At 42.0% G+C, this 26,940-nt stretch overlaps 1 protein-coding gene across 3 annotated transcripts; it reads left to right on the top strand.

Annotated features, from left to right (window-relative positions):
* The first annotated feature begins 130 nt into the window (after window positions 1-130).
* stac (SH3 and cysteine rich domain) lies at window positions 131-25,023 on the top strand. 3 transcript variants are annotated; one of them, XM_084013181.1, is made up of 12 exons: window positions 131-634; window positions 1,789-1,821; window positions 3,303-3,636; window positions 9,507-9,640; window positions 13,531-13,612; window positions 13,806-13,942; window positions 14,666-14,747; window positions 15,389-15,456; window positions 18,029-18,126; window positions 21,861-21,912; window positions 22,391-22,528; window positions 23,579-25,023. In XM_084013181.1, the coding sequence occupies exons 1-12, from the start codon at window positions 521-523 to the stop codon at window positions 23,675-23,677; spliced, it is 1,371 nt and encodes a 456-aa protein (XP_083869307.1). In that variant the 5' UTR covers window positions 131-520; the 3' UTR covers window positions 23,678-25,023. The 3 variants fall into 3 exon arrangements, with proteins under 3 accessions (XP_083869307.1, XP_083869309.1, XP_083869308.1); XM_084013182.1 differs by having other exon boundaries at window positions 133-634; window positions 13,836-13,942; XM_084013183.1 differs by lacking the exon at window positions 1,789-1,821 and having other exon boundaries at window positions 132-634.
* Window positions 25,024-26,940: the final 1,917 nt, after the last annotated feature.

The following is a 26,940-nucleotide window of genomic DNA, read 5'->3' as shown; positions in this document are numbered from 1 at the left end:
GTGATTTAATGATCACATTTCTCTGAGTGTGTCTTCCATCTGGATTTGACAGGACAGATTCTTGTCTCCTCCTCCTCCTCCTCCTCCTCCTCCTCCATCCTTCCTCTCTTGCTCGCAGCTCTCCGCCCATCGCGGTACTGGCGGTGTGGCGCGCGACGCGCAGCGTGGACCGGGAGACGTCTTGGCAACATTTACGCGCGACGACACGATAAACGCGAGAGCTTTCACTGAGAAGGACGGAACGCTTTTCAAGCCAAATTGGACTTTCGACTGTTGCTGCGGAAAGCTTTACTTTCGGAGACCAAACATTGTTTCTCATCTTTTCCCGTCGGTGGATAAAACTCGGATCTCTCCCTTCGGCAGCAGCAGCAAGTCCCGCTCCTCTTATCCTCGGGTCACGGCGACTATAGAGGAATGGAAACTATGTAAACAGCTTGTTGAGAAAACAAACTCTCGCCTACAGAGCAACTGTTTTTTTTTTTTTTTTTTTTTTTTTTTGAGATCCCCCCCAAACAAGAGGATGATCCCACCGGCCAACATGATTCAGGACGAAAGTGGGAGCAAAGAGGTCGAACAGGACCAGGATGAGACACCCAAGTCCCCGTCGGCGAACGCCAACCAGCAGGAAACCAAGGTAGGACCGTCCTGTTATCTATAGTTTCAGTCCAACAACTCTTACTAGAGCAGGGCAAACAAACTTTATCATGACGATTACATCGACTCATAGGGAGCAGCTTCATTCAGACTGATCAACCAGACAGAGGATACCATCCCAATGACAGCTGTACAAATAATAATAATAATTCATATGATCTATATAGTGCTTTTAGGTCCTTAAAGACACTTTAACATTAGATACTGGACGAATACATACACATAATACACAAGTAAAATAAAATAAAATACAAGTGGAAAAGACAGGAAATATGAATACAACATTGAGGGATTTGACAGTTCAGGTGTGGAGAGGCAGTGGGAGTCAGGTGTTGTAAGCTTTTTTTTTAAAATAGGACAGAAAACACGTCTAAAGTGCTGTTAGGAGTCACAGGCCTCCTCAAAATACCATTAGAATAACCTCATTATATTGTACTATATAAGAAAACAACCTTTAGATGCACTGAGGTTACGCTATTTAAAGCCCTGGATATGCCTGAAACAGGTTCACAATATGAAGGTGTTAATACGTGTATATTAATAAATAAGTGCCGTATGGGATTATACTTTCCACTTGTGGCTGAGTCCGTGCGTTAGAGATCCACAGCTGCCGCAGGCGTTTTGCCATCTATGTAGGTCACATGTGGCCCAGACTACTACAATTAGCAGGAAAATATCGGACTAGTCAGCATGCTCGTTGTTGGCATCAGCTCTCCTCTCCTGTCCCCAAAGCATCATATACACGACATATGGGACTCATACTTCCTCTTTTATTATTTTCTATTCAGAACTTCAGAGGAACAGCGCAAGCTTCCGCCGGGATCACAGAGACGTCTTGATCTTTGCATTGTGCCTTTTAAAAGCTTGTGCATGCGAGGTCTTACTTTGGCACATCTGGTCACCGGGTATTTAAAGAGTGTTCTGGCTGACATTTCACATAAAGCCTCTGCCAAACCACCACACTCCCTTCCAGTATCTCGTGTAGTTAGTAGTAGAACACCACCGGAAAGACAGGCAAAAAGTGGTTATGGAAATGTTTTAATCAACCTTACAGAGTAGAACGAGTTCCACGCTTTTTTTTTTTTTTTCTACCGCTGAGTGAAGCTGTGTTTGTGTTTTTATTCCTCCTTTAAGAATACTGTGAGGCCTGAACATCACAAGCGCAAGGTGAGCCTCCACTCTTGTGTAAACTGTAGCGTACTGCTGATTTTAGCCCATCATAAAAAACAACAGCATACCTGCATGTACATAAAGATGAAGGTTGTTTTGTGTTTAAGATAGATCCCCTTAGTGACAGCGTTTCATCCACCATCACCCATTTTTTCACGAGGACACTCTTTGTTTAAAGGCTGCATCATTGAATGTATTTATTTACAGTTATTTGTTATATAAACTTATGCCGCCCCCCCCCTTACCGCATTAACCCTACCTGCTTCATGAGCACAGCTCTAGATTTGGTGCCTCAAACACAGCATGAGCTCCTTGATGCATGCACACATTGCACTTTGCTGATTAAGAGAGATCTTTACTTATTACGGTTGTTGTTGTTTTATATTTAAGAAATATAGGAAACCACCTTACAGGAAAGATGTGCAGTATGTTGACTTTTACCACCACATCCTTGGTAAATGAGGACACATGCAGATGTCCTAAAACTAACCGCATTGATGTTATTGTTACTACCTTTTTTTCTTTTCAGGGTGTGTAAAATTCATGCAAGTGAAGAACGACAAGAGGTTGCAGTAGCGTATATATGTGTGCTGCGTGTTCATGTCTGCTGTGCTTCCCCGTGCGTGGGTGGTAATGGCAGAGAAAGGGTCCAAATTGATTGTTTCCAGAGTGACCCATAGAATTGATTGATCTTCACCATCCCAAAGCCGCACTGATAAGAGCTGCATGTTTTTTGCCCTTCGTTGTATTCTAATTTAAGTCACCTCGTCTCATAGCTGTATCCTCGTGTGCATAAATACTTTGCAACAAACTTAGAAGCGGACGGATCAATCTTTTTCCACCCAGCAGAAAAAAAACATTATACATCCATTATAAGATGTAATGAGTCCTTCCCTACCCATTAATCATTTCAAACATAATCCATTTCTCCAATAGCAGACCTGCAGCCACTCAGCAATCAGAAACCAGAACCATAAAAAATCACACACAGTAGCTTAAAAATTCTCTATTGCGTGTTTGAAACAAGAATTTCACAGAGGAGGAAGTGCACACTGAGAGGTTAAATGAGGAGTTGTCAGCGTGGAGTGTTATGAATAGCATTACTGTAAAAAAAACCTAAGGAGATTGATAGAGGCTGCAGCCAGAAATGGCAGCACAGCGTGTGAGAAATAGTGTTGATGCGATGCATTGCTCCAACCAGGAAATTACATTACATTCCAGGTAGGAGCCTCAGAGGGTTTCCATTGCGCGTGATAAGTTGCTCCTTATAATGGTCTTTTATCGGCCATCAGATACCGAGACATTTGCCCGAAGGCTTGCAAGACTATTTTTGTAATTTATTGAGGTTGTAGCCGGAATTGATTTACTTGATTTACTCAGTTGTACTGAATTCTTCTCTCTCCTGTTATTCTCCCCTCATTAATTTTCCTCTCCCTCAGTCCATATTTTCCTTTAACTTTTCTCTCCCTCTCTTTCAGCTGCAGAGACTCAAGCGCTCCTTGTCCTTCAAGACCAAGAGCATCCGCAGCAAGAGCGCCGACAACTTCTTCCGAACGAGCAGCGACAACAAGACGGAGCTGCTGTCGGACGTGAGCAGCAGCACGGGCCACCTCTGCAACATCGGCATGGCCCCGCCGCACGCCACCAACCTCCCCATCCCTCCCGTGCCTCCGGCCATCCCCAGCGCCCCTCCCCCCACGTCGCGCTCCCAGTCACGCAACCCCCTGCAGGTGGACTCGGCGGGACACTGCTTCATGGAGCACATCTTCAAGAAGCCCACGTTCTGTGACGTCTGCAACCACATGATCGTAGGTACGGTTGCCGTGCCTCCCTCATTCATTAGTGTGATCAGAAGATCAAACAAAGCACAATGATCATAGGAGAAAACAAGGTAAAAAAAAATATATAAAATATATACTTTATATGCTGCACATCATCGAATGAACTTTGCAATCACGATATTGAGAATAACCTTTTCATAATGAGACCTTCATTATTAATACAACTTTATTATCATCAGAATAAAAATCAGAGAGCAATGAATATGCATCCAACTTGACCCGCTGATGCGACCAAAGTACGTCCTCCTGTCTTCCGCGCGCTGAGCCAGGTGCCTCCATCTGTCTGCTGCGGTGTCGGATAGCCGACGACAGCGCCGGCTCTCCTACCCGGTCTCCCCTCGCCAGATGTTCCGGTTCTGCCCTCCTTGTTAACCATCAGTACTGAGGGGCCGCTAAGTCTTTATATCTCGGGTCCTCTGCAGGCGATAATGACACGGACTCCCCGTACCATCTGCTCAGCGAGCTCCTGTTATCACATTTGGTAGCACATAAAAGACTGCATGTATACACTACATGCACACGGGCTGCGCGGTAGAGTAACACCAATGCTGTAGCAGCTTGCAAAATCTCTTTGATTTCTCCTTCTTGCATTATTGAAAGAATTTAGAAACATCCTCTCAGCTTCCAGGCATTTGTTGGCAGCCAAAAAGTATCTACCTATCCAGCAGACAGAGTTAATGACTAGCTGGTGAACCTAATGGATGTATATTTCACTTCTCATTATCTGCTGGATGTTTAAATAAGTACCAGATTTGCTAAACTTCCAAGTAGATAATATGTCACCGTGGCACTTACAGCTGATTTCCGCTGCTCCCAAGTGGCCAAAGAAATCAGTTTATGCTGGTTTAATGAAACTTGTTATTACGGGTATCTGTGTGTCCCACCTTTGACCTCCCCGACATGTGACTACAAGACTACAATAATTAGTTTCTTGTGATAAATGCTTTTACATCCAAGCTGAACATTCTTCATGTTACGTTAGGACGGAGGGCACTAACAAGCCCAGCAGACTATAGTCATCCCACCAGGAACATAATTCTACACATTTACGACCATTGTTGTTGTTTTTATGTGGCGTGAGCAGCGAGGCGAGTCCAGTGGCCGAAGCCTTGAATGGGCCTCTGGTGGTCTGTTGATAATGAAAGTATGATGGCAGGTCTGGCTTGCCCTGTCATATAGGGGCTGAGCCCTCTGGTCCAAATAGATGCTGCCCTCCTCTTCATTCGTCCTGCTTTAATGAGAACACAGTGGTCAGTGTGTGTGTGTGTGTGTGTGCGTGTGTGTGTGTGTGTGTGTGTGTGTGTGTGTGTGTGTGTGTGTGTGTGTGTGTGTGTGTGTGTGTGTGTGTGTGTGTGCACAGCACACAGAAGAGAGAGAGAGAGAGGAAGAGACATAGTTGTAGTGAAGGGAACTGAAATTGATCGTAAAAACATATTCTGATTAATACATCATAATGGCCATTCATTAAAAATTGCTATGAGTTTATGGAGTTAAAATAGTCATTGTAAACAAGTGTTTTATTACATTGCCAAAAGTTGGATATGGTTGAATAAAAATGAGTGCACGGCAAACAGAATACACATTTCTGTTGGTTCTCTCAATTTGATTTGATTAAAATTTGTTTTTCATGTGCACACTTGTCGCATCTTCCCAAAGATATGGAAAACTTTTAAATCAATTTCCAAGATCAATCTCATAATCAATGCCACTGTTTAAGTCAAAAGGTTATTAAATTCCCTTCACATTACTTATCCGTAGATTAATAACTATATGCTAATATTGCAAAAGGCTGACGGAAACATTAAACACCCACCTTCTTCCAAGATGAGGATGCTTTATTATACTGTATGAAAGCCTGTTTGAATTAAATGCGTCATCCATAATAGAATGTCTGTATATTATAGTGCTCTCTCGCTCATTCATTAGGTTTACTAGATTGACTAGAAGGGAGAGCAGAACGAGATTAGTAAATAATTAATAGAGCAATAAGCATTTTTCTGTAGGCGTTCCTTTTGTGTTTTAAAACCTCTTGTATACCAGAGATTATATACACTATGCTCAGTTGAACAGAATAGTAAAAACAATGTTTTAAGCTACAAAACAACTGATTAAGATCAGTCCGTTTTGTGACAAGAGACAAATGAGAGGGGACTCCTTTTTAGGAGAAATAGATCAAGTCAAAGCAAGTTTAAACTCTCTATCTTTCAGGCTGGAAGAAGAAAGGTAAAGCCACTACGCAGCCACAGTCCTTCCACGTAAGATTACCCGATAAGATCTCTTCCGAGGACCGTCTTACTGACTTCTCCTCACTCTTCTGTTCGTGTTGTTGCACCTGTTAGGGTGCGACTTCCACGCCGTCATCGTTGTTATTTGGTTATGGGGTTGAGCACACTTCCATCCAACTTCAATGTTCAAGTGGAAGTCAGAGTAATTGCAAACACATGTGTGAGTGGGCAGAGTCTCTGAGAAGAAGACGTCAAGAGTGTTGTTGCAGCTTAACTAAGAAGTGCATTAAGTGGGCACATTTCACCACATTTTCCTATATTTATTCCGAGGTTACTCTAGCCTGCTATTATGTTTCACCCCTGCTTTTCTCTTTACTCTTCTTTCTATAGGCAGCGTGCGGCTTTTGTCCATTAAAAAAGCAAGTGTCCTTGTTGTGAGACTCAGTGCATTAGTTTCACTGGTACATAAAAATGCTGTGATGGAGTGCAGGCGGATGCCGAGATATTGATTGCAGCTCCTTGCAGCAAATGGCTTATTAAATGAATGCCTACACTTGTGAACGGGAGCGTTACTCGTGGCTGAAATGTAATTCGTTGGACAGAAATAAATATCCATAGCTTTTAGGTGACAAATTCCACACAAAGAGCTTATAGGATTATAGTGTGCACAATAAAAACGTACTCTTTGAGGGATATATGTGGATTGATAATGCAGAAATGTAACATTTGCAAAACATCACCTTGTTGTCATTGTGAAAATGGAGCATGCAGCTCTAAGTAGAGTCTCACAGAGCTGCTAGCATGGTTGTAAACTCGTAATTTCCTGATGTTACATCTGTACGCTTGAAAAGCCCCTCAGATGGACACAAAAACACATCCACACTCCACCTGGAACAATGTAGTACACATTTTAAGGCCTCATTTCCTTAATTCTCCAGATGTGTTTTTCAGTGGTAGAAAATAAATAAATAAGTCAAACGGCTGTGGCAGAAACTAATTAAAGACTGCAAATAAACCAAAGACTGCAGCTCAGGTCAGTGTTTTTGGGGGGAGCTTCGGAGAACAGGGGGGTGGAGGGGTTTTTGTCACGTTGAAGGTTATTTGCACAGGAAATCAGGAGGCGTGAAGTAAGAACCGTGGCTTAGTGGATCAATGTGTGGCTATTGTAAGGAGACGTGTGCAACGTGAGACCGATACCGGAGGGAGAAGGAGTTGGATATGGTGGGAGAAAGACTGTGGGAACAAAAATTAGAGGCAAGATGAAGACGGTATGGAAAATCTGGCAGGAGTCTTGTCCTTTACTGCTGTATAAATGAAGAATGGGCTTTAAAGGCAGCGTCGCCAAGAAAGACCAAATGCCAGAGAGAGAGCTGTACCATCACTCGCTTTCCTCACAAATGTAACGCCCTCGTCTCTGAGCCTGCAAGAAAAAAACATCTAAACACACACACACACACACACGTCATTAACCAGCCACATTACTGAAGGAAGTGGCCAATGCCCGTTTCTTGTATCAGCCTGCTGAAACAGTGGTTTTAACCCTTCTTAGCTGTTTGCATTTAACACGGAGGCGACTCATTATTCCTCCGTGTTGGGAGTGAGTCAGCTCAGACAAGCCAATCAACAACTCCTTGAAAAGGGCTTCATTAGCTTCCTGCCCTTGTGTGTTCAGAGAGATGGAGAATAACTCGAGTCAGGGTGTTTTAAAAAGGCGTCGATGTCCACGTATGTAGTGTGAAGTCTTCACGAAACATCCTCAGCTGACCTGGTTTAGAGAGACCGAAAACTCCACGCAGGTCATGCTGATTGCCTCCTCCTCGTGTGGTTGTTGTCGTGGCGATCTGCGGCTGCCCGACGAGAGCTCCAACGGCCGCGGGATCATATTTCTCTCTGTTTCCGTCTCAGGTTAACTAACTCTGCCAGCTCTGTGGCAGTCAGGCTCCGCCAAGCAACCCAAGAGCTTCAAATGGGGAGTCCAGATTCAGCTTTCCGCCCATTACTGAGCTCCTGTCACTGCTACTCCACATAGCCGTGACACCAGTTTCACATTACAGCACATGGAGAGCAAGCAGAGATTGTCCCCTTGTTGGCTAAGTAAACTACACGAAGCGCTTTGTACCGTGACTACACGGCGTCTTGTGTTTGCCGTCGTGTTCGGGGGGGATCATTTACTTTGTTCCCTCTGCTCGCTAAACTTAACATACCGTAATCTCGAGCAACAGAATTAGAAAATAGACACAACTACGCGACAGTCTTTCAGTAATGAAACATATTTTCTCTCTCAAAGCCTACTGATGGAGATCGATGAATCCTTTGCACGTCCGTATTTTCACACGCATGCATGCAGAGCGTGGGTGAGGGCAGGGCTCATGCTCATTGATTGATCAATAATGAGCTGGGGGGGGGGGGGGGGGGTGCATAGCTGCTATAACAAATAAGAGCACTGGGACTTTGTTGACACCGTCCTCTCTGGTTAATGTGGAATTACTTTCAAATGAAACCGCTGCAAGCGGTGGGTTTTTGTCTCGTTATGTTTAACGTTATAATGGTTAAGAGATGAGATCTTTTGTGAGGCTGTATCATCAGTTTATCCTCTTGAAAAGGAAATAATTCCACATTATACACTATGCTGTAGCTCCCATGGACATTTTACACATTATGTGCATGCTAGACTTTGAAATGCTATATAATTTTTTTTTTCTCCAGCCCAATTTTCTGGATTCCTTTCTTTGACGAATACGGTCTGTGATGCTAAGGAACCTGAACTTTTAAAGAATAGTTGCAATTTACCAGTTAGATCTAGTGATCACTGTGAAAGTCGATTCCCCCTTCAGTGACATCACTCCCCAAATACGGCAGTACTACGCACTTGCTGCACATTCATGCATAATCTACTGCCCATTCACATTTTGTCCTTTTGTTGCATTTCTTTGTGTCACACAAGACACCCAGTGATCAACAATAACAACCGCATGAATGCAATCTGTTGTTGTTGCCATGTGAGCTTTTATTCTCTGCGAACACCTTTCTCTTTACAATCTCACATCTCCACCCTGAAGAGTATCGACCTCATTTTTGTTTTCATCTCTCCCTCTCTGGCCGTATTCATGTGTAAATCATTCACACACACCTCTGTGCACGAATGCACACGAATGTTTGCTGTTGCAGTCTTGCATAACTTTTGCATCACAAATAAATCAGATTAATCTTCATTTTATTCCAGTAACCGTGAGTCACATATTAACAAGTGAGGGTGAAATGGGTTCTCATGTTGGAGGTCGTGCTGGCTGGATTGTTTGGTTCAAATGGGTTTTGCAGAAATCATGTGTAACGTTTGCAAAAATGTTGTCCGTGTTAAAATGTTCGACATGTCACTTCATAGTTATCCCCCAGTGCATGCTGGGAAAGACTCCAGCAACTCTGTGCTGGGAGTGAGTGTGTAAAGACAGTGAATTAATGATTGAGACAGCATTCTGAGCAATATTTTCAGTTTCCGCTGCCTTTTTTTGCGTGCAATTTGCTCATTTTCGGGACACCATTTGAGTTCAGCTCCTGATGGGTCGGAACTTAATTCACCAGGGACTCAACCTTTTGTCTTTTTTTCTGTGTTTAACAGGTACAACAGCCAAGCATGTGGTGTTCCTGGCGGGAAACACGGCAAAGCACGGCCTCCGCTGCAAAGCCTGCAAGATGAGCCTCCACCACAAATGTGAGAATGGAGTCGGACAGCAGCGCTGCATGGGCAAACTGGTAAGGTGCATGGTGCTAATAATACAAACACCAAAACATGATATAGACACAGGAGCATCAGCAGCATTTGATATGTGGTGGGTCCAGTTTAGGTGGGGGTTCTGGGGATCCTCCCCCAAAAAATTTTGGAATTAAGTTGATGCAATTTCCCACATTCTGATGCATTCTAACAAGTTTTTAGAAGATGTCTCTTCTGTATCTAACGTCTCTTGTTCCTAGAAATGAAAGCACTATCAAGTTTCTGTGTAACTTCAAAGGGAAGTCAGTGACCCGGCCGAGGGTCAGGCTGAGCCAATCAGATTGAACAAAACCCTAACCCCAACCCGAACCCTAACCACAACCCTGAACCTAACCCAAAACCTAACAACAACCCTACCTAACCCCAACCCTAAACCCAAACCCTAAACCCAAAACTAACCCCAACCCTGACCTAATTCAACCCTTCTGAACACACCAGTCTTTAGCCAGTGTGTGTGTCTGTAGGAAACCAGGAAAACACCAGGGTTCCTATTGCTGTGGGTATTCTCTTACTGATAAAGAGGAACAAATTTGATCGTGACGCAGTGAAAAGAGTGCTGGACAAATTAGACCCGTCATGCACTAATATTTTAATGGAAAATGTGGGGGGGTCCAAGTGACTTTTTTAAAAGGTGGGGGGGTCCCAACCTCCCCTCAATATATGGCCATGTATAGACGGTACAGTCGTCTCTTTGCTGTCAACATTTTGGTTGACTCAGCTTATAATTGGTCTCATTAGTACAGAAACCAAAACAGACATATTAGATTTGGCTCCCTGACCGTTTTCCCACCAGAATGTACCTATTCAGGAATCACACTTTATGTGCGAGGACATCTGTGACAACCATCCAGCCTCGTCATCGTCCACATCATTGTTATATCATCACTCTGTCTGCGTGTTAGATAATGGCAATGCAGCTCAGTATTTAGAAAAATTCTGACCCCCTCCTCACCCCTGTTAAGTTCTGCCGTGCTGCTGTCAACATAAACCATTAAACCAGGGTCAATACAATCACCCCAAAGCCACTTCATAACCCGCCACTGAAGATGTCACGCGTAACAGTGTTATGATGTGTTTAGCAGTTCATGGCCTCGTCCGCGATGTCTCTTTTTTTTTTTAATATGCAAGTCAAGCCTTGGTTGGTGGTGAAATGAGGGGGAGTAAAATATGATTTTGAATAATTATCGCATCAGTAATTAAGCTTTTCCCTCACTAGCAGAGGCAACGAGATGGTGAGAACTCAAAAATTGGAAAGTTGATCAGTGAGCAACTACTTGGTTAGAAGGATACGTTGTGGAAAGCCTTATGCTTATTACCCTTTTCCAAAACCTCAATGGAAAACTTTGGTCAACCTTGAAATAAACTGGTTTTCTTGTTAAAAGTGGAGAGCCAGCCAAAAAAAAAGGACAAGCACTAGGTTAACACACAAGACAATCTGGCAGGGAACTGAGGGAACGGCCCGCTACATATAGTGAGGGGCTGATGAGTTGATGAGGAGCAGGTGAGTGTGGGGGAGGGGCAGGCCAGGTGCATTGACTAAGATCAAGTGTTGCCATCATCAATACATTTTACCTCCCAGCAACACTTTCTTTGAATTTGCCTCATTTTAGGATGATGATCATCGAGATATCGTGAGATTCACAAGCATCCCTCGTTGTATGTGAACCTGCATGATAATGAGACCCGTCGGTTTTGGAGTTGGTCCGTTGGGGGAAGGCTGAGTGTTTTTACTGGGGCGCGCTCAGTTACGCCAGCGTAAGCCGTCGCCAAGAAAATGGCTTTTACTTCCATGGCAGTCCAGCAAACTGACAGTCAGGGCTGAGATGGGACATTTTAGTCATTCGCACACATCCCACGCTGAAGAGAGCGAGAACACTGCCGGGTCACATTATGTGTAATCTACTTTACCTTGTTCCACACAGGATTTTTTTGGCAACAATATTTAGAACGTTTTGCTGGAATTAGTTGAGGAAAGTTGTGTTAATCAGCAGGAATAAAGTGCATAGATGACATATGGAAATGATATGGAAGTAATGCCAACAGTACGGGCTCGCCCTTCTATCCCCATCGACATCTTTCCACTAGATGCTTAAGGGATGAGGCTTGAGGACATGATCGACTCTCAGGAGTGGAAAATGAGGCCGAGAGGTCAAGCATAAAAAAGGGAAGTTTCCCCAGTGGAGTACAGCTCTAAATTCAACTTACTCTAAACTTGGACACTTCTGCAGCCATGCTTGTTTCTCTTGGCTTGAGAACCCTTGAGCAATGAAATGAAGTTACCTCATTCTCCGAATCTTTGTAAACCATAAAAAAAACCAGCGAATCGCCATTTCTTCATTAGGTTTCTGCACTCGCTGACACAGTGACAATGAGTTCATAGAAACATATTTGCCTTTAAGGTTCTGCTATTTGGTTACGTAACATTACGTCACAGCTTTTAGCAAAAATCAGTGAATGATATTAGTGTTTTTCAGAAACTCTGTAAATATAAAGTGCTCTTTTTATTTATACAGTCAAATATAGGCTGTATATAATCACAGCTGACTATTCACTATATAGTTGTTTTTTTTAGATTCAGTCTTGACAACTCCAGTTACTTATCAGTTCAGATTGCAGCCACACCCTCATTCAGATGTGTTCCCTTGGTGCCCAGTAAATACTACGTAAGATGATTTAGCATTTGATAGACAAGATCACAGAAAATAATCGCCATATGCACGTTCTCTCCCAATATTTAACAGCTTTTTCTGTGACATATCTGTGAAATCAAACAGCAGTAAGATAGGGAATGGGGAAACACACCGTTCCAATTTTGCAGCTCTAAGTACAATGCTGTTGTTTGTGTATATTGTTAAAAGTGATTTGATTCACTAGATAACAAAGACATTATGGACATAACCGTGGCAGACGAATAGGAATGGATATATAAATGGACATTTTCTAATTAAATGATTTATTCATGCACAGATGTTTCGGTTACCTTTCCTTAGTGTTCAAACTGACAACACTGGGTTTTATTGTGCCACTTTCCTGTGCATGGTTGTAACATTACTCGCTGCTGCCTGAAACATACGTGCATGAATAAATGATTTAATTGGAGTCTGTCCTCGCCAATGGCTTTGATGAATATAAATGTGCTTATTGTGAATTGAAGACCTTTAAGAAAAGCCACCATGACTTTTTCCCAGAATTCCCCCCAAAACTACAATCACTACTCTCACAACATCAGTGTACTAAACAAAGTCGCTGACGGCAACAGCGAGTCATATCTTTTGTTTTGAACTTAATGAACTGGATTCCTTAACGAGTTTGCCCCTGAAATTCTGACGTCTCAGTTTTCGAGGAGAATTCAGGGCTCCTTATTTTAGCTGTCTACTCATCAGAAGTGTCAAATAATTAATTCATCACGACTGATTAGCAATCCAGATTTCACCACCTGCCACTTGAATACATGGAATGTAAACAAACAGAAAGGAAGCACTCCTTTGCAACTCAAATAATGATCCTCACATTCAAATCTATGATGTAAACAAATGTCCTTAAATGTGTAAATGTGCAAATGTGTCGCACACAGCACTGCACATTAGACTGTTTGACTACCATATTTAAATGTATATTTCTGCATATATATTAATATTTCAGGTATTTATGGGACATGGTTGAGTCTACTCAGTCGTCAGTGTGAAATATGGCAGTTGTGATTCATTCTAACTGCGATGTCTGACATCCACAGATCTTCATCTCCGTCAGCTGTGCTTAGAAGCGTCAGATTAAACAGAATTATGTGCAGTATTTCATTGTCAGGTCGCTGTGATGCATATTGATTTGTCTCTAATGTCACTTCTCTTTCTTTTCTCCTTCTGTCTTTCAGCCAAAAGGCTTTCGGCGGTATTACAGCTCTCCATTGCTGATACAAGAACAGTACGGCTGCATCAAAGAAGTCATGCCCATCGGTGAGCAGCTTAAAAATCTCCTTAAAAATGTCACTTCCATGCGAGATGGCACGCTCTAAAGCGAACACTCTACCACACTCTTCCAGAGCCCCCTTTTTTCCCTCTTGGGCTGTTTAATAAGGCTAACTTGCCAGATTTTTTATAGTATTGTAAATCACCACATCCTAAAAGCTTAACGTTTGTTTACCATCAGATGTTATCATGTCTTCATTCTTTTCTAAAGCCTGTGGCAACAAGGTGGACCCTGTGTACGAGGCTTTGAGATTTGGGACGTCGCTGGCACAAAAGGCCAAAAGGGCCAGCGGTTCTGAGTCTCCGCACAGAAACTCGGTAAGAAAAGGATAATGTGTGTGTTTTTACCCTGTCAACACTAAAAACTATCCGTTTCTTTTAAACTATAATACAGCTTATCACTATTCGGTTAATGCATTATGCGTGTTATATTTTGCCCCGCTGCAACAGCCATAATGTAGCTGATGGCCTAAATAGATATTGCTACCGCAGGGCTGTAAACACTACCAATAAAGGCAGTCTGCTCCAGGCAGTGATGAAGGGAGATGTCAGTGCAAACGCTCATGTTACAGCTCTGAAGATGGACCCGATTGTACTGTCCGGCTACACTCTCCAGCCTCCTTTTCTATCTCCGTGTACATACACAAGGAAATCTGTTTTTCATAGCTTATCACTTTCAATGTAATCTAAAACTGTGTATGCAGTCTGGACGCACGCCTCCGTATGATGACATCTGAAAGCTGTTGGGCCATCCTGTCCCGTGCAGCTGTTAGTGAACGGGGCGTGTGTCAGCGGAGGCTCACACAGACAAAGTGATCTCAACGGGGGTTGTGATAATAGTTTCCAAATGCGGATTTAGAAACAACATGTTTTCTCCACTCCAATTTCCCCCCATAAACAGCTGGTTAGACTGTGAAAGTGGATCGCATTTGAGCTAATTTTCCGCTCAGTAACGGAACTAAGTCCATCCATCTCTCTATCGATCTCATCTGTTTCATCTCCTCTATCTGCTCTCAAATCATCCCGGAACGATCTCGGCAGACCAGCGACTTGGATAAGGTTCCAGAGGAAGTGGTGGCCCACAGCAGTAGGCAGGAGCTGTCGAGAAAGCACAGCGATGATGGTGAGTATGCGTTTGCGGTACACTGTGTACATCTGGATTACAGCCATGTAGTGACACACAGCTGTTGCTCTCGCCACGAGAGAGACTGTACTCCTACTGTTCTTTTATTGTGGTGTCAGTACGTTTACTTCAGTAAATGATCTTAGGACTTCTTCCACCATTGGAATTAATTAATAAGTTGCAGCTGCATTTTGGGAACATGCTAAATGGTTCATTTCCACTCTTTGTGCACGGATGCTTTCCCACGAGCACAGGGCTGTGAGGAGACTGGTTTGACCCTCTCTCCCTAACACTTGCTGCTCAAGTTGTCTTTTGACAAAACAAAGGACAGAATAAGTAGAAAAGAACAGAGAATTTACATAAGAATAAATAAATAAGGAGGTTTTTGGTGACACTTCTGATTTAGTACCAACAGGCTAATGTTTCCAGTTGCACACAAGACATTTCACCAGTTAATTCCTATGAAATTTGCCCTTCTGATTTTGCAGTCATTAAAATGTCTAATATTTGCCACTTTTCTGGCAAGGTTCTAAAAGTAGCAAAGATATTGTTAACATCGTAGATTTAAGAGGCTGTAAATGGGGCTTTAGATATTAATCTTGTTATTAATCTTATTTTTTTTTCTGTTTTTCTCTGCGCAGTTTTCACAGCCATTGAGAACGGGACGGAGCATTACCTCCAACCAGAGAGTAGACCTGACCATTTGCTGGTAAGAAACATATGTTGTTTACATACACGAGTGCGTTTAAATGACTAGTAACAGTACTTTTCTTCTAACATACCTGCATTTTAATAATGTCAACAAATCAGACCGAATGGAATCGAAAGGACTCATAACTAAATCAGATGATTTCAAGTTATCTTTGCTTCCTTAATCTGGCGATATTATCTTGTTCTTGCAGGAAATGATTTGAATATTTAGAAGAAAAAGTAAACTGAACGTATCGAATACTATTTTAGAGGAATGGCAATCTTAAACTGTCTTGTCATTGGTGGCGGTGAGTTATTTTCATGGTGAAAAACCTCTGAGAACAGACTTTGTCCACTGACCAGTGGCTGAACTCTTTGTGGTCTCTCTGAGAACTGATACCCAGCCAGTCCGTTCTGCCTTCATTAAGCACGCTGCACTTTGCCCCCTTGCCTCCATCGGCACTGCTGAATTTCCCAGGACTCTGAGGGAAAACTTCTCTTCCTGCTGCAACAAATCATACCCGGGCTGACACGACTACTGGCCTGCGCTGATAGAGAGAAGCCTTGACCTTACGTCATGTTTGGATCTGCGGCTCTGGGGTCTATGCGTCTCTTTTTAGTCTCAACAGCGTAGATGCTGTGCTGATGGTGCAAAATTCACATAGAGGGGGAAAAAAGGTGATAAACCTCTGTGACTATCTTGGCACCCCTTGCAGAGTAATGATGAATATTTCATGGGCAAACTTTCAAACGGCTCTTTTTCCTTTCCATCTTGTGTGATAGGGTTTCGGGGAAGACGTGCTTTTAGTATCAATGTTCTTTGTACACATTTTCTTTGTGCAGCCATCTATTCTGTTTACTTTTAGTTTAACATATTTATCATCATTGTCAACAGTGGAAAAAGACCATGGATACTTGGACAAACACAAAAATGAACAAATAACCATACAAGGCAAAAGCACACGCACTCACACACCTTTCCATGCAATGCAATCTAGCTTTCGGGGGAAGAGACGTCAAGTGCAATGTGCTGTGTTATCATGCTGGACTGAGCACAGCTGGCAACAGGCTGTTTGTCTGTCAGCTGACAGGTCCATTAGCTCAGGCTGGCGGACGGACAGATGGAGGCTCTGTGGGGTAATGAGCAGCAAAAAAACGTAAAAAAAAAAAAACAACCTGGCTACTTCACCACAGAAGGAGCTTCCAATTTGAGATGAGGCGAACGCACACAACACACGCAGTAACACGCAGGATCCCCATCTGCTCACTCTTTTCAGGTTTAGTGTTAAGCTACACCCAGGATCAATTGACAGTAAAACAGTCTGGCTCACGCCTTGATTTCTTTTTGGTGGGATTCTTTGTTTTGGGGGGGAAGTTTAATTTTTGTTGGTGGCACTTTTGTGTGTTTATGAGGCCTTTTCTGTTTATCCAAACACACTTCTGGTGCTTTGGTGGTTGCCAGAAGTGGTAAATGGGTGACTTCCATCAACCAAACGACTGTAGCTGGAATAAAGATTTCTGAAATGACCCCTTAAAGTTGCACTTATATAATATTTCTGTTAAACAATGAATGAAAAAACTGTGTAGTGACTTTTTAGTGTACATAATGGAGCGTTGAGACTGTTTTGTTACCCCTAAGTGGCCAAAATTCTGGAGATTTAAAGGAGTTGCACACTGTTCTTCCATTTCCTTTTTTAAATATTTTTCCACCACATTAAATACGGCCTCCTTTTCCAATAAATCGGTTATAAAGGATGTTGTTATCTCAACCTGCCTGACTTTCATTCAGGTTCTGGGTCCCACGGCATTATGAGCCTCTCAAGGCCAGCGGGTAGCTTTTAGTTAGCTGTATGAGATTGCCACCGCTCGATGTTATTTTCACCTCGAGGCCACGGAGGCAGTTTGCCTTGTGGCTGCTGTTAACTCATCCATCAGCCACATTTCCAGTCCGCACGGATGATGCCCAGAGAGCCATAAAAGACCAGAAACACTTCTCTTCGTTAACTATACAGCACCACAACAACAACAACAAAAAAATGGCAAAATTAGTGTGTCATCCTCATAGCTCCCTTCAGGCGTTATGCAGGTACGAGTTATCCCTTGGAGGCATTTCAGGGACAAAGCAGGCAGGCTTCAGAATTGAGGTATCGATGATTAAACAAGAAACCACCCACCGGTTATACGAGCTGGTGTGAAAAACGCCAGATTGGTGTTGCATCTCCCGGTTGATTGTGCTTCCATTTCTCTGACAACTTCCTCTCCGCCCACAACCTCGTTCTGTTTTAACTTCCTGAGCGTTGAAAACCTGTTCCCGCTCCTCCCACTCATGTTGATGGTGGATTTAAAAAAAAAAAGGAACAGATTGTAGAACAATTTAATCAGCTCCCAGGTCTGTCAGTGTTCCGTAAACAAGGGTTTCTCCCGTCCACGTGAATGCCAACAGACTATTTTAAGATACGACTGCGAGGAAATGGTGTTGTTTTGTGTGTGACTACGGGCTTTGTTTAACTTGTCAGCCATGCTTTCCTTTTTTCCTGAGGCGTCTTCGAAGCTAAATCGGTGTGTTCGTGTGTTTCTGTGTGTGTGTTTAGTTGGAGCAGATGCAACTACAGGAAGATGACCTCAAACTCAACACCTATGTGGCCTTGTTCAGCTTCACTCCCCAAGACAGCCATGACCTGGATATGAGGTTCGTGTCCCACAATGACACTCATTGCTTATGATTTATATATCGGGACATAAGATGAGCTGTCTGCTCCTCGTCAATATCCATTCATATTTTTTATGCCTAGACTAGGAGTAAAAGTATACAAGAATAGATCTACAAGAGGAACTACCGTAATTAACTCCCTCACTGAAGGTAATGGTCCTAAAAGATTAATTTTTCGTTGGCCAGATAATTGTGTCCCACATAGTCCCTATGTGTGTCATAATGGTCTATTAATATCAGTCAATCTCATGTCTTCAAAGATTTATCCTGAGAGTCTTTGGAAAGTCCATTTATACAGTAGCTCCCATGAGGCATACACAGCGTACCCATGGCTAAGAGGGCTATGATATTTTTGAATCTTTTTTGGGGGAAAAATGATGAGATGTTCAATTTGTTCCGTCAAATGTTGAATTACACAAATACATTTGGTGAAATTCCAAAAAGGAGCTATACACAGTTTGTTTGAACCTGGTTTACACTTGTAGAAGAATGTAACACCTGATTGTAGTCTATGGCAACACTTTAAAATAAGATAATTTAGGCTATTTAATAAATCTGGTGTGAATAGACGCCTAGCGGGGAGGCTAACCATCTAGCATAGAGTGCATGTTGTAAACGCTTAGTTTGCACTATGGACTGTTGTTGTTGTTGTTGGCAAAAAGCTGCTGCTGCTCTGGGTGTAAACATTCAAGAATGCACTTCTGAACGCACCCTAATAAATGATGTCTCACATTGAGTTTTGCTTTTGGCAAATAATTGAAAACATCTGTTGCATCGTCACTGAGGCTCAATCGCTTAAGTGTTTTAGGCTGTTGAGAGATGTGCAGTTTGATTTCAGAATCTAAATTTTAAAATTACCAAATGCATTTTAAAATGTTCTAAAAGAATGCGATTTGGTATATTAGTTATTATGGCAACCCTCATCTTGCCCCACTAAAGGCTTTTTCTTTTTACAGATTGTGTCCTGTTCGTTAACAGTGATTGATAGGGACTTTAAAATAGGCTCTATTCATCATGAGCAGTCCTTCAGCCTAAGTATCCATTTGCTCACCGAAGTTCTGCAAGGATTTAGGAATATGAGAGTGCACCTTTTATCTGCATCTTTCTCCTGCACTCCCACACACACGGACACGTCTTGTCTTTGCTCAAGAAAAATGTAATTAACTCATTTAAAATGCATTGATTGATTCCTTCTCTGGGACTCTCTGTCCTCTGATACCTGCTACCTGGCAGGAAGTTCACCAAGCTTTGTTTCTAATGAATTCTCCTATGAAAGCCTACAACAATGTTTTTCTCCCCGGGGGTTTCGCTGTCAACAGTAATCAATACAGTGCTGACACATAAAATAATAATTTAAAAGGTTCAGTTTTCATTTTAAGTGAGAAAATCAGGTTTGTGATTAATTTCAGTTAAGGTAAAAACCTCAGAACACATGTGAGTTGTATGCAGAATGGGTGGAGCTGCATTCCCAAAAGCACAAATAGTGGTTCAACTATTCATTGGAGAAGAATTTCTGTTTTTGTTCTGAATATTTTCCAGCCCTCTTAGGATAGGACTAATCAAATTCTGTATTGATTCAAGGACCGAATCCCATTCGGGTTCCCATCCAGATGGGTCGATAAACATTTCCTGAACTGAAACCGTGGTGTATTCAAAATGATTCAGTAATTAAAGACATCTGGAAGTCTACTGGAGGACTAAATTAGTGGTATGAAGACTTTTCTCAGACAACTGTTCAAGCCAACCGACAGTACCACTTGTTGGGTTGTGGCAAGTAGGCCTATCCAACTTTGTAATGTCTGCTTTTAGATGGTGTATTTGGGCCCCAGGAAAGCAATTTGGACTGACGTATGGTGATGGGGAAAATTCTGGCCAAATTTGAATCTCCAGTTCTGTTAGAAGAGGTAGACGAATGGTTAGGGTTAGGAAAAGAGGCAGAAGGTGTAAAGCCGGGGGCTGGTGCTTAATGCACAGTATGGCAAGGTTTGCCTGGGGAGCAGGATCCAACTGTGGGCCACCAGGTCTCCCCGCCGCAGCGCCCAGCTCTGGCCATTCCCTGGCCCTCCTCGCAGGGTCAAAGCATGGCTCCGACCCTGCCCCCTTGCGTATAGTGGTAGACTCCACTCTCACCAGCGAGGTCAAACTCGTAATAGTCTATATTTGTATCTTGCCTTTCCATATGCAATTGCCTTCTCCGGCACTAGTGGCTCATAAGGAGGGAGATCTTGGCTGCCCTTTGCGATTACACGATCATAATGTTCTTTCAGGGTGATCCTGTTTGCTTGCATCCACCGATTGGCATTACGTTTTACCTCTTCAAGTGTTTCCTCACAAAGAGATAAGGGTTTGATAAACGCAGTCAATTTCTTAACCTGTCTCAGCATTGCAATGGGAAATTGTCCAGTGAGTTGGGTCTTTTGTTGGTCTCTACATGGTGGATAGCTTGTGTTTTATCCCCATGTGTGCCCTAAATCCATGGTCCCGGGGCACTCTATGCCCTTTATGTTGCCCATTGTTTTTTGGGGGGGAAAGCATAGCGAGGTCTCTGATTTTTTTCATTCAGATGGTTAAATGGATGACCAATCTAAAAAAACAAAACACATAAGGGAACCAAATTGCGAGAGATAGGGTTAGATAATGCTCTGATTACATGATTACCTTCGACTATGTGGTGATTGTAATGATGATGAGATCTGCATTAGAATACAGAATTATAAAACCCACTCTTCCTTTTTGTTATTTAATGGACTGTGATTTCACCAACCCTTATTTCTCACATTCATGGTTCCCATTTTTCAAAAACAATAATCTTGAGTTAAAGGCACAGTACACAGAGAGGATGTTTTTACATCGCCGGGTACTGTGCTGTTTCTCACCTCCAGTAAACAGTGTTTTCTGAGTCATGGTGAGAAGCCTTACTAAGCAAATGACACTTGGTGTTATAACTGAACCACAAGAGGAAGAAAACAGGGAAATTGCGTAAACCAACATTTGGCTCAACTGTGCTCGTCCTGATTTTTATTGGAGAAATCTTGCCGACAGCTTTTAAACAGATGCTAGTAATTATGCTACATGGAGCGATGGGGGTAAAATGATTCATGTTTTTTCCTGGACAAAAAAGAATTACTCACAGCAAACCAGATTAAAGTACATCCAATCATAAAACAAGCAAACACTGTCTCGTCTGCTTGACTACAGAGCTAAGAGGGCCTCTATAGAGATCAAGTGAAGAGGTGAAACTCTTCGCATTGTCGATAATACCTACAGCAACTTTTAGGTGTTGCCTCATTCATCCTTCGTTATGCCCTGCCCCCCTTGGTTACCGTGGCTACAGACACATATGCAGTACAATGATAACAGTGGTAGAGTCACCTCAACATTCGCAATAACGGGTCAACAGTCTCAGATTGAAATAAATTGGAGCAGGCTTTATGTTTCATGAAAAAACATGATTTTATGATAAAAGGCTAAAGCTAACAAGTCCCAGGTAAAAAGTCAACATCCTCAACAATTCACCAGTTTAAATGAGCATTGATCCATTGTTGGATATGTATTTCAAATTTGTAGACATGTACAACTAAAGCACCAGGCTAAGGTGGGTCATTATGACCTGCTTTGTCGAGGGACTCTGTTAAAATGTACACAGATTAAATGCAGATAAGAAGAGAAACCCTTTTTGACTGATTCCTCCTTTGCTTTGCTCTATATTTCAGAGCGGGAGACAGAATCTTATTGGCTGACGACTCCAATGAAGACTGGTGGAAGGTAGGTACGAAACCAACATATTACACCTAAGATAATGTTTCAGGTTTGTTATTGTCTAGTTTATGTATAATGTGTGTGTTTTCCACATGGCCCACAAAAAATGCCCACACAAGAATTGGATGGATAAATAACAGGAGGTCTGGCTGTAAATTATAGGGCCGAGGCAACAGGCTGCTTCAGGACACGACTGCATGACGTATAAATTAGAGAGACAAAAGGGCCAAAATGTGTCTGTGCAGAGGCAGCCGGCTGTCACCAGACCATAAAGAAACTCATCACGCATTTTAACTCTGTTGCTGTTCTCTACAGGCTGGAGATAAACAAAGACATCTGGCCTGTTTGCTCCTTGAACAGTGGATACTTTAACCCTGATACTGCATACAGAACCATGTATAGATCCAAATTCAAACTGAATACATGCGCTGTAACCAACAGAAGTCCAATCACTTGGTTCATGTTTTCTTATTTCTTTTTTTAGGGGGTAATTGAGGACAGGATCGGTTTCTTCCCAGCAGCCTTTGCTCATCAGCTGCGGATTGAGGACCAAGTGTTCAGGTGTAACAGGACATTCATTGGCTGTAAGGAACAAGGCCAGATCACCGTGAAGGAGGGACAGGTACTGTCCAAACCTTATGAGGGTGATGCTGATAAAGCGTTTGAATTAGTCCATTAATTGTGAATAAAAGTCTTTCAAAAACCTGCCAGTTAAACCTGAAAATCCCTGACAACCAAGTTAATAACAAGGCTAGTTTTCTAAGTGACTTTTTGGAGGAAAAAAGCAATTCACCAGACAATAATGATAGGATTGTTGTTGAGGTTAATTGCATGGCGTTTAGAGTCACAAAGACAAAACGCCTGGAGGGTTAATTTAGACCAAACATAGCAGGCTTCTTCACATGAACGTCCTTGTCGTCGTGGGCTGGAGAAGATATGACCTTGGACATTAAAACTTCCACACTACACCTTTGTCTAATTCATGATGGCACCCTAGCATTAGAGCGATATCTAAACCTATTCACTGAAAAGAACACCCTTCTTGGGAATTACCATTCGATTATTACTATAACCGTTAGATGAGGTTAGGAATTTTGGTATAACGGTTGTACTTAGATCAAGTCCCCTTTTTTCCCACAATGCTCTCCAAGAGTCTGTGATCCGCTGCCTTTCTTTTCCCGTCACATAAACCCAGGGGAGGATTTTGGCGAGTACATGGAGCGAGCATGCAGTGAGTGTGTTGGAAAGAAAGGAACATTTGAGCTTTTTTTGTTGTTGTTGTTTTATTCCTCAGAACACCACGCATCCATTTTGGGTTACAATACTCGTCTCATAATCGTCTCATAATATTATTAACAGGCGTGATTGCAACTACAGCATCATCATCATCACCTTAAATTGACTGTAAATAATGAAGCAATTATCTACACTCCAGCTGGGCAATAGTCCAGTATACAGATTATCTATCTATGAATATGTCCTGAATATGTACGATGACATTTCAGCATTAACGTCAAGACTTCACCTATCACGGAACCTCGCCGTCCGTGCCTATATCACGGAATCTCGCCGTCCGTGCCTATATCACTCATATATATTGAAATAAAGGTCAAATGTTTTTGTTTGACTGAACTAATTAACATGTCTTTTTTTATTTATTTTTTTGCCTCAGATCTGTGTGAGCAGTGATGGAGAGCGCAGCGGCTTCATCCGAGTGGCGAGTGGAAAGAAGAGAGGTTTTGTGCCCTGTGACGTTCTGGAAATCATCTGAGAGAAACGGGGAAATAAAGAGAGAGTGAGGGAAGGGAGGTTTGGCCGTCTGGAGGTCAGAGGAGGAGGGAAATGAACCAAATGGCTACAAGAAACCAGGGAGGGAGTCGGCCTCATCACAAATTTGGAGTTGGACGTAAACTGATGCTGGTTTTGTCAGTGAGGACTCCACTTTGTTGCAGGTAACAGTCTCTACCTCCTTCACTCCCTCTCAGATCAGAGAGAGCTGCTGAGACAACAGACCATTTGTTGTTTTGCAGGGAGACAGGAGATTTTTTACTGGATTTGATTTAATTTATGGAGCCGATGTGTGTGTTCCCGTCCCCCTTAGTTTTTTCTGCTACGAGCTGTTTATTCTTTTTAAAGGGAAACTGTTGTCTGGCTGTTGAAGCCAACGAAAAGGAAACAAATACTCTGCAATGGTTATTATTTTTTTAAGTTTCAGCACATACAATTTCTCTTTCTCATTCCGCCTACAAATAGTTTCATTCATGATTTTACATTATGTTCGTTAGTTATTTTGCAATAGACTGGTTATGTTGGATGACTAAATCCTTGATGTCAGAAGGTGAAGGAAACATTGGAAACATATACAATACACGAAGAACGTTTACTTTCTTTGAAGTCTTAAATCTCAATCTCAAACCTTCTACCACACAGTAACGACAAAAGTTGAAAAGGGTTCCCCGTGTTTCAGGCGAGAAACGGCACGAGAGATCTGTGGGAGTATTTTCCGAGGGGTTTGACACAATCAAAGAAAATCAAAAGAAATCCTCAGTTGCCTTCCAAAAATATCACCCTCATATTCCCCAGGTTTATAATGTCTCATTGAAAGCAATCTAGGATTTTGTTTAATGACGATGGTAATACACAGTTTTGGCATCATTAGACACAAAAATGGAATTAAAAATCTTTGTACCAGACACCCAATTAAAAATGTTGTATTGTGTCCAAACTATTAGAATATATTAGAATCAGATTAAGGCGTGTCTTTAATTTGTTTGTTTTCATCAAAGAATTCACAGTTCATGGCTATAAAAGTGAATGAGAAGGTACAGCAACGATCAGTGGTTTCATGATGGGAGTGCTCTGTGAACGCAGGAAGACATTTCTAGTTTTGTGTTGACTTTAAATGTGATCACTCGTGTGTTTTTCTTCTTTCTGGTCACCGACGCTTCCGAACCTTTTTCGTTGGGATTCCAGCTAAGTGCGTTTATGGAAGGTGTCGCTTCATAATAGATATAGTATATCTTCTAACGGTTGTTCTGCACTGAACCTTGGTTTTATTGAATGTCCAAGAAGTGCACTTTGTACATACTGTACATACAAGATTAAAAATGTCTTCTTTATCACATCAAAAACAAAGAGTACTGTTTTCTTCCTTCTGCAACACCTTCACATGTCTGTCAGAATGATTCCAAATTTCTCTTTCCTCGTGCACACAGATTAGCTATTGATAATATGCTCATCATTCGCTCAAGTGAGCCTCAGAAAACAATACGCGCCATGCAATTATGCATATTATGATGTGATTTAGAAGACTGTCAAAACAAGTGGATCTTGACTCAGTTATTCAGAGTGCGTAAAGAACCGAATGCATTTTGGCAGCTGAGCCAAGACCGAAGTCGAAGGGAAGACAAGTGAAACATTTTTTTTTATATGTATAAAGTTTTATACAGAACAATTCCTTTGTCTCAGTTTTGACATCAGTTCAAAATTCTTAATGCTAATTTGTACACTTCTATAATACTGGACAAAAAACACATGAATTATGGAAAATCAGAATGAATATGTCAGATGAGGCAGTCCTTTATTGGGATCCAGTATGCTTTACACGGCATTAAGAATCAGCTTACTGTGGGTTACTTGGTAGATTCTTAAATATAATAATTCATAACAGGATTCCCTCAAAATGCGCATATAGACAATGTAATGAGCTAGTTGTAGACACCTTATTTAAAATTCCAAAACCGTCTCTGTCCAAACAACCCCATATAAATTTAAAAAATGTTATATCCACCAAAATATAGTTCTATTTGGGATTGACAGACCATGTCAAGCTACATTTGTATGCCAACATGGGCGAAAAGTCCAAAAAGTTGTCAAAAAATGTCTTAGAATATCTTTACTCATAAAAGAGGAAGTTAATTAATCTGTCAACCTAGTTTGAACACTTACAGATTTGTTGCCACTACACATTTAGAGATACACATTTTAATTTAGATTCAGTTTTTCACTTTGTATCAAGATTGTTGCCTACTTGCTACTTTGTTATATGCAAAACCTTAAAAAAAACTGTACTGTTGTTTCAAGGACACTTTACACTTCAGCTCTGCCGGACCATCTGACCAGACAATCTGCACCCTGCAGTCCTAAGAGTCTGCTTCAGACCTAAGAGGCCTCCGCAGATCCATTAAAGAACTGCTCGCATATTTAAAGTCTAACTATGGTAGTTGAGACAATTATAGACACTTGTCTATTGCAGTGTCTGTTTCGTGACGCACACCAGGCCGCCAGTGCACAATGCCAGTCTGAGATACTTGACTCTATCCCCACCTGTTGGTATATTAGAGTAACAGCAACATCCGGCTACCGATGTCTTGATTCTGTAATTCAAGTCTCTACACTCTGTAATAAAGTCTCTGAACTAGTGAGGAACAAATAAGTAACACCTAGCGATTTGGAAATGACACAATATATTATATACAATTATTGATATAATTTGTCCTATTGTGCGAGTGAAAGAGTGTATACACAAACTGTGAGTGTCAAACATGGAAACCAGAGGAAACACATCACTAACAGCTATAAGCAAGCCGTGGGCTTTGTGCTGTGTGTTTCACTGTCAATAGTTCAACTTGTAAAAGCCAATAAAAGATCTAAAATGCCCATTTTTATTTCACATGTGAAAGGCCCTGCATGCGTTTGGATGTGGTGCTAAATTTGAGATTTTAAATGTTATGGGAGTAGATAACAAGAGTTTTGCTTTGATAGCGATAAGCTCGAATAGCTTGGGCAGTATATGGTTATAATTCTATTTTGTGAAACATATTATGAATATTTTAGGCTGCGTAGTTGGTACAACTTGAGTGACCTTTGAAAGCAGCATGCTTGTGGTAACTGTTGCACCCCCCACCCGTGGGCAGCCCTTTGGGGGCGATCAACAATCCACCAACTTGTGGTCAAAATTCGGAAGAGACAAGATCTTATCGGGTACGAAAGGGCCAATTTAAAACGCTGCCACTGTTAGAACAGGCTCGTTTG

Source organism: Eutrigla gurnardus (genome assembly GCF_963514095.1).
Source record: "Eutrigla gurnardus genome assembly, chromosome: 7".
In the NCBI taxonomy this organism is placed as follows: Eukaryota; Metazoa; Chordata; class Actinopteri; order Perciformes; family Triglidae; genus Eutrigla; species Eutrigla gurnardus.
This window is presented reverse-complemented; position numbering and strand designations above follow the sequence as displayed.